This window comes from Garra rufa, chromosome 23 (assembly GCF_049309525.1).
Source record: "Garra rufa chromosome 23, GarRuf1.0, whole genome shotgun sequence".
Lineage (NCBI taxonomy): Eukaryota > Metazoa > Chordata > Actinopteri > Cypriniformes > Cyprinidae > Garra > Garra rufa.
In genome coordinates, this window is record NC_133383.1 from 11332491 (window position 1) to 11344816 (window position 12326).

Genomic DNA, 12326 nt, shown 5'->3' on the forward strand with positions numbered 1-12326 from the left:
CTGTCCTGTAACCCCTAAATTTCAACTTTTGCATTTTTTCCCCTTTGTTTATAAAAATATCTTTTTGATTTTTTAAAGTGAAGTTAAAATATAGAGAGATTCGTTTTATATTTTCTTTGTAAACTGCGAAACTTTATGTTAAAAAAACTACCGGAAAAGTGTATGTTTTAGTCAATTGGCTGACATTGATTTTAACTACACCCCTACATTAATGATACGTACATATATTTATGTTAATCTCTCATAGCTACATGAGTAGAAAGGCCTTATCATTTTGAGGGGAATGTGTTTCAAAAGTCTAAAAAATCTGTGTGTAACTTTAAAGAACCAAACACCTTTTTCTGGAGATATTCCATAACATTTAGATTTTATATGTGTACAGCTGTTAAGAACTGTGCTAGCAATCATGTGCTAATTAGCATCTTTGAGCTAGCTTCAAAAGTATCACGATTGAAACATTTGGCGAAGTTTGGTGACATTTTTGTTTTTTGGATGTTATCCCATAAAACTCGCATCGTTTCGGTAGTGACAAAACGGAACACATGAGTTAATCCTTTTTGGGGGAAATAAACGAAATTTAATTACAAGTCGCTGTGGTCGCTACCAAAACACTACTGTCACTACCGAAACATGGGATGTTTTGTCCAAAATAATGTATACTGAATTATCAACTAATATTATTATAGTGTTTGGTTCAATGTATATTCAAACGAATGAACTTTGAAATCAGTATGATCAACTTCTTGCCTTTTACAAAGAAAAACTATTCATTATACAACAAATCTCATTAATCACACTTGAAATATTGTTAAAATTGAAATTGCAATTGATTTATCTCTGAAAACTTTTTAATAAAATAGAAAAAAATACATTTACTAGGAAGAGGTAAGCAAAATCTTAATAGATCAATATAACCCTTCATATTAAATTATATATTAGTGTTTCGGTAGTGACAACTTTGGGGAGATGACAAATATTCCAAAACTTTCTGAAAATACAATATGAGAATTAACTGCACAATTACTAGAAATGTGTACCTTTAATATTATTCAATCTCCAACTCTGCCTTTGCACAAATTCTGTAGAATATACTTGTGTGTTTTATAAATATAAAATACAATAATAAAAATATATATAAATATAGGATAGTGCTAAAATCCAAACATATTTGGACATGTTCTATAAATTTCCTGCCCTTTGAAACTCACCATAAACAATCTGAAGGTGAACACAGCAAGCAACAGGCATTTCACTTCAATATTCTGGATTCTTTATTCAGTTTATAGATGTATTTCCATTTGTAGTTTAGAGAATGAGAAGCATTAGTTTATTTACAATTATCTTTTTAAAAACTTCAGCTCTGTACAGATTTGAACCCTGATAAGGACCAATATTTTTCAGACCTAGTGCGGTGTTAAAAAGCAGAAAGCAAAGACCACATAAAAAGAATAAGGAAAGAAAACATATCAAATTATGAACATTTGAAAAACAAAACAAGAGAAGAAAACACAGTAATTTCTTCAGCCATTAGAGAGGGATTTGCTGCTGTTAAAGTACATGAAATCGTCAGCGTCTCACTGCTCCAAATGCTAATGTGCTAACTGTTTTTAGACTAGCATACACTAGACACCAATATATATCAACAATCTATAGTTATGTTCTCTATAAGATTCATATTAAATATACTCTACACATATGTAACCTTCGAATACAATTCCCATTTGGAAAAATATTAAAAAGGGCAGAGGGGAAAAAAAAAAAAAAATTACACAGATTTAGAAACAAAACAGCTCATCATATTTCTGTTGTGCAAACAAATTTATATCTAACAAGGAAGGGGAAATAGAAACCAAGCCAAACTTCATTCCATAGTTATCTTCTGGCTCCAAAACGCAAGCATTAATTTACACCACTACACTTAGAAAATAAAGGGATAAATCTCATTACCCTTCCTGAAAGAGCAGCTCAGATCTATCTAAAGAGGGCAGACGCAACACTGGTTGACTGTCAAAACACAGTCGCAAATGTTACTCATTACGCATATTGTAGACTTTCCACGAGTGAATCAAACCAACTTCTGGAGATCGGCCTTCCCGCAAAGTCCCGACCGTGCTCCAAACACCGGCGTTCAGGAACTGGACCTCCAAAACCAGAAAGGGGCGTTTAAACGCATGGAAACGTATAATAAACATTTCTAAAACGTTCATCAGGCACATCAATACTTGTTCTCCTGCTTGAAATCAACAGACTATGTGTGGCGATTAGCATTTGACGAGAACAGTCCGGAAGGGCGACTGTAGCGGAGGTTTAATCCGTCGGTGAAGCGTGTGCTATTCTTTCAGATGCATGCCTTTCCACCTCCGCGCCAAGATCCGAGCCAAAAAAAGGTAAAAAGTTCGTCAGACCCTGTGTAAATTAATTTCCCCCCTCACACGTCTCCCTCCTGAGAGGAAGAATCACCTCGGCTGAGGCGAGCGAGTCTCTTTTTCCTCACTGAATCATTCATGTTAATATGTGCAAAAAAAAAAAAAAGGAGAAACGAGGGCCTCCTCCGTGTGCAAACTGGCAGAAGGGGAGGAGTGTGTGTGTGTGTGTGTGTGTGTGTGTGTGTGTGTGTGTGTGTGTGTGTGTGTGTGTTTGTGTGTGTGTGTGTGTGTGTGTGCGCGAATGAGTTACAGATTTCATGGATGCACGTGAAGGTGTTAGAAAGGGTGGAAATGTGTGTGTGAAGGTGGGACGCATTTTATTATCTGATTTTTGGACATCTTTTGGCTTAAATACGGGCTGTGCGAAGCCGAAATGTTCTCCGATCCGAGTCTCGGGTGATTTTTTTGTCCTTTCCAGGTGAAGCTCTTGTTCTGGTCAGGTGCTCGTGGGAGTCAGGTGTGATTAGTTGTGTTAAAGCAGCATGGGCGAAGGGTGACAGGACACACTCGTTTTGGGGGATCATGGGATGTATTTACAGGATCACACAACAGTTGCTCTCTCCAGTCTTTTCCCGGTTCCTTTGACCTGAAACAAAAAACACAGAAGCTTAATACTACTGCGCGACAACAAACAATGGTTCTGTTCCAAAAATAACCTAAAAAGCAACAAAAATTATGTTTTTCATAATAATATATATATATATATATATATATATATATATATATATATATATATTCTTTACTCAGAATTAATCCTTAGCTTGACAAGCAAGCAAATCTTATTTGATATAAAACAGTATTGTTAAAACGTTTAAAAAATGACTACTTTAGCAAATAATTATATTCCATGTACTGCTTATTATAGTACTACAGAATTAGCTGAACAAAATCTATGCATTTTCATATGAAGGAGCATGTGAAATGCTCCAAATCGATCAGACGTGAGGTTTTATTTCTGTGACTCGAAAGGCAGCTACCCATGTATGCAGCAGACAGCATGGAAGCTTACTAGGGTTTGGAACAGAGCCATGGTTAGAAAGACAGCAAGCGCTTCGGCATACATAAATAATGATATAAAAGACGTTATTTATAATAGAAACTCAAACTCAGAATATTATCTCATACACAAGGATTAAAAATGAAAAATATATATTTAAAGCACCTTATAAGTGACAAATTGTATTTAATGTGTGGATTTCTGTTTTTTATGTATATTTTATTTTATTTTATACTGAAAATATTATCTAAGGACTGTGTTAAAGTAAGGTTTATGTATAGGTAACCCTTAAATGAAATTAAAATAATAATAATTGATTTTTTAATTATTATTTTATGTGTGGTTAGCTTTATTATGTGTATATATAATATTTTATTTTACACATTTAAAATATTATTTTAACTAAGGACTGAGTAAAAGTAAGGTTGATGTACAGAGAACCCTTAAATTAAATTAAATTAAAATAATAATAATAATAATATATTTTTTAATAATTTTGATTTTATTATTTTATGTGTGGTTTGCGTAGTTATTTATGTGTCATTTATTTTATTTTACACAGAAAATATTATTTTAACTAAGGACTGTGTAAAAGTAAGGTATATTTATGGGTAACCCTTAAATAAAATTAAAAGAATAATAATAATAATATTTTAATTTAGTTTTTATGTGTGGTTTACTGTCATTTTATTTATGTATATTTTATTTATTTAATTGTATTATTTTATGTGTGGTTTACTCTGTTATATTGGTATATTTTGAGTATATTTTCTTTTCTTCTACACTGAAATATTATTTTATTATTTACACTAAAAACGGTGTAAAAAAGTAAGGCTTATATATAGGTAACCCTTAAATAAAATTAAAATAATAATAATAATAATAATAATAATAATAATAATAGACATGCTTCAGAATACATAATTAATGATAAAAGACATTTTATTAAAAATAGAAACTCAAACAGAACTGAGAATATTATCTCATACACAAATTAATTAAAAATGAAAAATGTATATTTAAAGCACCTTTAAAAAGACAATCCCAGACTTTGCATTTTATGTTATTTTATTTGTGGTTTACTTTATGATTTATTTACGTATGTTTATTTTTATTTTACACTAAAATAATATTTTAACCAAGTACCCTTAAATCAAATGTAAATAATATTATTAATAATAGTGCTTTAGAATACATAAATAATAATCTAAAAGACATTTTATTTAAAAAAGAAACAAACAGAATTGAAAATATTATCTCATACACAAAAGGATTAAAAATTATATATATATATATATATATATATAGTAACATGAAAAAACTGAAAAAACTGTCACGTGACCAGGTCTTCTATATTTTGTTTAATTAAACAATACTTCAAAATTTCTAAAAACTAAAATATTGCTGGAGGGCGAGAATGATCTACATATAACTAGACATTTTTAAACAAAGTGAAGGCTGCAAGTGAGGCAGGGAGCGTGTGAAAAAGTGAAAGAGGAGTGGACAGAAAAGAGAGAAGGCAGAATGGTTACCTTGGGAATTTGGCTCGGGCAGCGTCTCTCTGGCAACTAAATGCATCACTGTGGTTTTTCCGAGAGGCAGTTTTAAAGCTGCAAGACATAAGACAAAAAAAGAGTGTTGGACTGAATGGACACTAGAGACTAATGTCATACATCTATGACACCAAAGTCACTTTTTTAAGGGGATGAAGTCATAGGATAGAGGACCAGGATGACATGCAAACCCCTGGAAGAGTGTGGGGCATTTAAGCCTGTCCCTTAATGAGAGCTGTCACTGCCGCTGCCTTCTGCCCCACAGACACACTCGGTCTTCATGCCTTGGTAGTCTTGAATCAAGTAGGTGTCAGCGTGTATTATCAAAGTGACACTTTTTTGGCAAACTCTGCCTGCGCTCCTCCATCACGTCATCGGTCGAACAGTTCAGGAATTGGAGCCGGTTGTGAGGTTTCACTTACTCATAGTTATTCAGCCTTGGGAAATGTTTGCTCAGACAAAATATACTGACAAAACCTCTGGTTATGAGTGAAGAATGTCATAGTTAAAGAGTTAGTTCACCCAAAAATGAAAATTCTGTCATTAATCACTCACTCTTTTGGAACGACTCATTGTAGTTTAAAATTTGTAAGACATTAGTTCTAGAGATGCACCGATTGACCGGCTAGTGATCGGAATCGGCCGGTCAATTTCTCTTCTTGCCGATTCCTAGCCGATCCTTTTATTGCCAGCGGCGCATGCAATGACGTCACAGTCACGCGCGCGCACTCACGGTCATGTGTAACCATGTCGTTGGTGTGAGTGAAGATGACACAAAGATTGCAATTTGTAACATTTATAAGGGCAAAATACAACGTGAGGGAACAACAATATAAACGTTCGTAACAACAAACCTATTAAGACACTTCCATCATCAAAACCATCACTCAGCTGAATATGCCCAGTTTGAAAAGGGGAAAGTGGCTAAAGCAAGCGCTCCGAGTCAGCCAAAGCGTAGAAGGAGAGTGCTTGTTTAGCTTGGCTGGACATGTGGTAGATCGCGTCCCCCACTCTGCATATTTTGCATGATCAGCTTGTTAGAAGTAAGCTCCGCGAATGAACTGTGTTCCGATTGACATGGTCCCTGCATAGTGTTCATTGCTCCCTACTCCCTGAGCAGGGGAAATCTGTTGACGTTTACTACACTTTCATTCATTCACATATTTGTGCTGCGTCATCGCAGACAGCGTCTTCAAACACTAATAGTTCTCAGCGAGCTTACATGTTCCATTTGAAGGGAATTAAAGCGTGCGCGACCTGAATTTAAATTGTATTTATTTACAGATGCATTTATGTCACACTTCTCTAGTAAATTTCATCTGTGTGTGAAGACGCTGTATGCGGTGGTGTGGCGCAAATATGTGAATGAATGTTACGAAGTGTAGTAATGCTGGATTAACTGGTGACAAGACAGAAATGCTTCTCTTTATCAAGAAAAAATTGCCATTAATGCTCAAGTAATAGCATTTAGTACCAGCATTGTTATTTCTACCTGAAGACACAGTGCACTTTTTGTTAATAAAGTTATCGTTGTGAGACGATCCTGTAATTAATGTTAACATTTCAATAAAAATAAACACCTGAGGCTAAATGTATGCAGTTGGCATTAACACAGGCACACTTATAACAAAAAACAAAACTGAAATGGACAAAAATGTCATTAAGGTCGCACAAGGGTTAAAAAACATTAAAAATCTTTTGACTGGTAGTGTATGCATGTGGTGCTGCTGATGCAGGAGCTGGCGTTTTTGTCTTCTTTGCACACAAAAAGTATTCTTGTAGCGTCAGTAATCAGTATTCTTGTAGCTTGAACCACTGACGTCACATGGACTATTTCAACAATGCCCTTACTACCTTTTTTGGGCTTTGAACGTGGTAGTTGCATTGCTGTCTATGCAGGATCAGAAAGCATTCGGATTTTATCAAAAATATCTTAATTTGTGTTTTGAAGATGAACGGGTGACATGAGGGTAAGCAATTAATGACAGAATTTGAATTTTGGGGTGAAGTATGCCTTTAAACTTTTGACAGGTCACATTAATTTTTAAAAGGCCTCATTAAATTTAAAGAGAATCTAGGATTGAACTATTTAACTAGGATTTGTTTGTGAAATATGAGGGAAAAGACACTTTCTCATACATGCATTTACAAAGCCACTCAATCTTTTATTGTTGCTTGAGGGATGGCCAAACAAATAAAAACTGCTTCCTGTTCACGCCCAAAGAATTTCCTCTCCTCCCTGTTTTCCCTCCCTGATGACAGGTCTGCCGGCCAGTGCTTTCCTACATTCATAGACTGCTCCTTTCCCTTCAAAGCTCCATGAAAAACTTGCTACCGCATTCTGGGAATATTTTAAGTCATTGAACTCTATTCATGATTTGAGAATAGTAACATTTAGGTGTACTGGGACTGGGAGCTGAATTTTTGGATGTCCTTACAATCAGCTGAACAATGATGGAACTGAAGCGCACTGCACCCTGGCCCGAAATAAAACTTGACAAAGCCAAAATAAATATCTGTGCTATCGTAAGAGTCCATTGGGACACAGCGGATTCACCTGGCAGGGAAAAAGCCAAGCAACTTCTTGGCTCATGATTCTAGACTGAGAGGAATGATTTAATAAATAATCAACAGAAGCGGAGCATGTGTGATGTGATATTAATAATGGGAATGAGGAGCGTGGGATGGGCGGCTCACCTCCTAGCGTCACATTGCCGTGTAGGAATCGGCCTTGGTAGATGAGGCGCAGGATGTTTGGACTGCTCACTTGCTCCTCTTCCCAGTCTGTTTAGGACAGAACAAATTAGATTGGTTACAGCATCATTCATAAGAGAAAGACAAAATGAGAAATAGACAAAAATTTCAGTCTTAGAAGTCTTAACACAGAGTTAAGGTGATTGCACACTACAGTCCTTAGTCTTTTTCGTATTCATCATCCTTTCCTATCAAAAACTTGTGCTATGGATGCTTTTTTGGGGTGAGCTGTCCCCTAGAAAGACATTTTTCTACTAGTCTGCACTTTTTTTTACTGCCTCCTTAGTTTTTCAGTCTTTTCTGGCTCTTCATTCATTTATTGATGCGACCCACCCGTCTCTTTCTCAGTCCTGACTCAGTCAGTCACAAGACTCGAGTGAGGGTCATTCTGTGTCCTCATGAGGTCGAGTTCCGCTGTGCTCGGCTGCTATGAATAAAACTCTGATTCAATCCCGGACCACCCCGATGGAGTTTACGAACTGTACAACAAAGAAAGCCTTTCTTTCTTCTTTTATTTTCATCAATATTCTTTTTGACATAATTAAAGGCTGATGACTTTCATATTTAAATAAAATTAAAATAAACTACAACTTGAATGAACCCTGAATTTCTTAAGAGGGCAAATAAGGACAAGAAAGAGTAATAAAAAAAAAGTATCATTCCTGCCTAATTTGAAACCAACCTAATCTAGTTGGCTGGTCTCAGACTGATTTAAGATGATTTAGCTGGTCAGTGAGCTCAAACGTCTGTAATACCAACATAACATCCTTTTTTTTTTGTAAGAAACAAATGTATATTTTTATTCAACAATGATGCATTAAAATGATCAAAACTGACACTAGACTAAACTAATAACTTTCTATTTATAAAAAAAATCCTAAAAACTATGTATCACAGTTTCCACTACTCAAATATTACTCCCAACATGTTTTCCAACACTAAATTGATTTCTGAATGATTTCTGAAGGATCGTGAGACACTAAAGACTGGAGTAATGGCTGCTGAAAATGTTAAAATGTTTTAAAATAGAAAATAGCTATTTATATGTAATAATACTTCACAATATTAGTGTTTTTACTGTATTTTTGATCAAATAAATGCACCCTGGTAAGAGATTTTCGAAAACATTTTAAACACTCCTACCAACTCTAAACAATTAAATGGTAGTGTATACGGGCCATTCTACAGAATTGGTGCAAACTGCTGTCCCACAACCAAAAAACACATTTAAAAAACATTTAAATATTAAAATCTTAGATGTTTACTAAGATCATTTTATTATCTACTATCTAAGCTTCTTTCAGTAAGCTTAATATATATAAAATCATCACTTATTGGGTACTTTCGATTGGGAGGTGGCTGTAACGAATCCTAACCCCTAAATTTATAACTTATGAAAATTATACTAAAATAATGTTTGTATTTTTTTTCCATTGTTGTTTTTAAAAGTATCTTTTTGCTTCTTTTAAAAAGTAAAGTAAAAAAATATATATAATAAAGAAATTGTGTCCCGCATTTTTCTTGTCACTACCGAAATAGTGTATGTTTTAGTCCATTGGCTGAGACTGATTTTATTCCTGTGTCCCCCTCTTTCATAACTACAAGGTGCAAGTAGATAGGCTCCATTATTTTGAGGTAAATGTGTTTAAAAGTCTGCTAAATCTGTTTGTAACTTTAAGGAACGTCACTACCAAACACTTTTTTTCTGCAATTAAGCAGTTTTTTGGGGAGTTTTTCCATAACATTTAGTTTTTATGTGTGTACAACTGTTCAGAACTGTGCTAGATAACTATGTACTGATTAACATCTTTGAGCTAGCTTCAAATATATCTAAATTGTCACTACATTTGGTGGTGTTTCAGTAGTGACATCTTTGTTTTTTTGAGTGTATCCCATAAAAGGGAACACATAATCCTTTATTTGGGAAAATAAAAACAATTTTAGTACAGTTCCGCATTTTTTTGGTATTTTAGTATGTTCTAGTGTGCAAGTTTAAATTCTGTAATGTGATGTGGTCGCTACCAAAACATTACTGTCACTACCGAAACACGGGATATTTTGTCAAAAATAAAGTATACTGAATTATCAACTAAGATGTTATGATATTTTTTGGTTCAGTGTATATTAAAACTAATGAATCCTTATTTTTAAAATCAGTATGATCAAAATTTTTGCCTTTTACAAAGAAAATTAGATTCAAAATACAACAAATCTCATAAATTACAAGTGAAATATTGTTAAAAATGTAATTGTTATTGATTTACCTCAGAAAATGTTTTAATAAAATAGCAAAAAATATATTTCCAATGTAAATTCTTAATAGGTCAATATAACCCTTGTAATAAAATTATTATTACTGTGTTTTGGTAGTGACAAATTTGGCGAGAGAACAAATATTCCAAAACTTTCTGAAAATATAATATGAGAATTAACTGCACAATTACTAGAAATGTGTACCTTAGATATTATACAACTTGCATACAAATTTTGTAGAATAGCCCATATATCAAAATACCATGGCATTACCATCACTGCACCATGGAACCACCACAGTATGTTTGAGAGGTCAATAAGATGGAAAAATGCTAAACTTGAATATTTGAATGCAAACCCCACCTCACAGAGCTCTGACACATGCAGAGAGATGGCCAGACAGATATATAAACACACACTCAGACGCTCTGTTTTTACCCTTCAGTACTGTCATTGACTTTAGATCAGCATACAGTGAGTGGAATCTAGCTCTGCGCAGGATTACCTCTCGGTCAGACTCAGATTTGTCTGCAGTACAGATTATCTGAACACAGAAAAGGGTTGTAAAGAGGAATCTAATCAACACTAGAAAACAATATCCTGAAAATCCTTCACACGAGCCAACGGTTTCATTCTACTGATGGGATGCATTCAAAAAAATGTGTGTTTGAAGATGTGAATCACTACACACCCATTGGCCAGTTGTCGTACACGTGCTTGGCGATGTCGGCCGCGGAGTCGTTTGGCGAGAACAGGAACTCTTTTGTTTTTCCACTCACCAAGATGAGCCTCAAGTTGATCTGAAACACAAACACAAACAATAGAGCCATTAGAAGCTTGGTCAGTATCCACCCGAACACTTCCTCAACATCGACACGAAACCATTTTAACTCTGTAGTGTGATGTATTTCCCAGTTTTGTACCAGAATAGAGCGAGGACTGAAATGTTAGATTGTTAAAACAATAGCTAAATAGCTATTTTACTATTGGCAGGCCCACATAGAATCTTTGGTAAACTTTGACAAAAGGCATGCATGTTTATCAAATTAAAAAGCCTGTCATGCATAAAGTTTCACAATCCCATGACTTTTGAATATTTGTTTATAAATATGCTGACTAATTTGATTATGTTTTTAGCTTTCAATACAAGTGTGGTGCTCTAAGCTTTGCTTACTATGTTTAAATACATTTCAGAAATCAAAATGCTAAATAAAAATTAATAAAAAAATAAATAAATAACAGTTTACATTATTGAGGTAAAAATTGGCTAAGATAACATAAATGAAGGACACAAACATTAATTAATTTAAATTTCATGTTTGCTTTAAAACCACATTTTTAATTAAAACCATATATTATTTTAAAAAAGTTCATATTTTTATAAAGTAAATAAATAATCGTAATAAAAAATATATTAATCACATATGAATATTAGTATGTTGGTAAAAATAAACTTAATTTGTTAAAGTGGTGTGAGTCATTTTATTTATATAACACAACCAATACAGTGGAAAGTTTTCAATTGAATGCGCATGAGTAATATAATGATAGAATTAAATAAATAAATATATTTAGTTGTAAAGCTGTAGAACTTCCTTTTTTTTATTAAAACCTTATGTTTTTAAGAAAAAGCTGGTAAATAATAAATAATTTTTAAAGAAAAATATATTAATCACACATGAATATTAGTATGTTGGTAACCAATGCAATAGAAAGTTTTCAATTGAATTTGCACATATGATATAATTATATAATTAAATTTAAAAAATTTAAATTGTAAAACTATAGAACTTCTATCTATTGTTTAATTAAAACCATACATTATTTTTTTAAAGTTGATATTTTTTATAAAATAAAAAAAAAATTTAATTAAAAATATATTAATCACAAAAGTAAGTTGGTAAAAATAAACTTCATTTGTTATATTGGTGCAAGTCATTTTATCTACATAACAACCCATACATGGAAAGTTTTAAATTTAATTCGCACAAATTATATGCTTATATAATTAAATTATATTTAATTGCATAACTGTAGAACTTCTATCCATTTCTTTATTAAAACTATATGTTATTTAAAAAAAAGTTTATAATTTTATAAAAGTAAATAAATCATTTTAAATGAAAAATATTTTCATCACATATGAATATAAGTATGTTGGTAAAAAATAAACTTAATTTGTTACAGTGGTGCGAGTCATTTCATTTACATAACAACCCATACAATAGAAAGTTTTAAATTGAATTTGCACAAATAATATAATTATATAATGAAATTATATTTAATTGCATAACTGTAGAATTTCTATTTATTTCTTTATTAAAACCATGTTATTTTAAAAAA

At 32.9% G+C, this 12326-nt stretch overlaps 1 protein-coding gene across 2 annotated transcripts in view; it reads right to left on the reverse strand.

Annotated features, from left to right (window-relative positions):
* Positions 1–1247: 1247 nt before the first annotated feature.
* The window catches only part of ubl3a (ubiquitin-like 3a), a 34243-nt gene continuing 23164 nt past the window's right edge, over positions 1248–12326 (reverse strand). For both annotated transcript variants that reach the window (XM_073829468.1, XM_073829467.1), the window contains 4 exons: positions 10675–10783; positions 7674–7760; positions 4956–5033; positions 1248–3012 (listed from right to left, as the gene is read on the reverse strand). In XM_073829468.1, the coding sequence (XP_073685569.1) occupies positions 2960–3012; positions 4956–5033; positions 7674–7760; positions 10675–10783 (327 nt within the window). In that variant the 3' untranslated portion in view covers positions 1248–2959. The remainder of the gene's footprint in view (positions 3013–4955; positions 5034–7673; positions 7761–10674; positions 10784–12326) is intronic.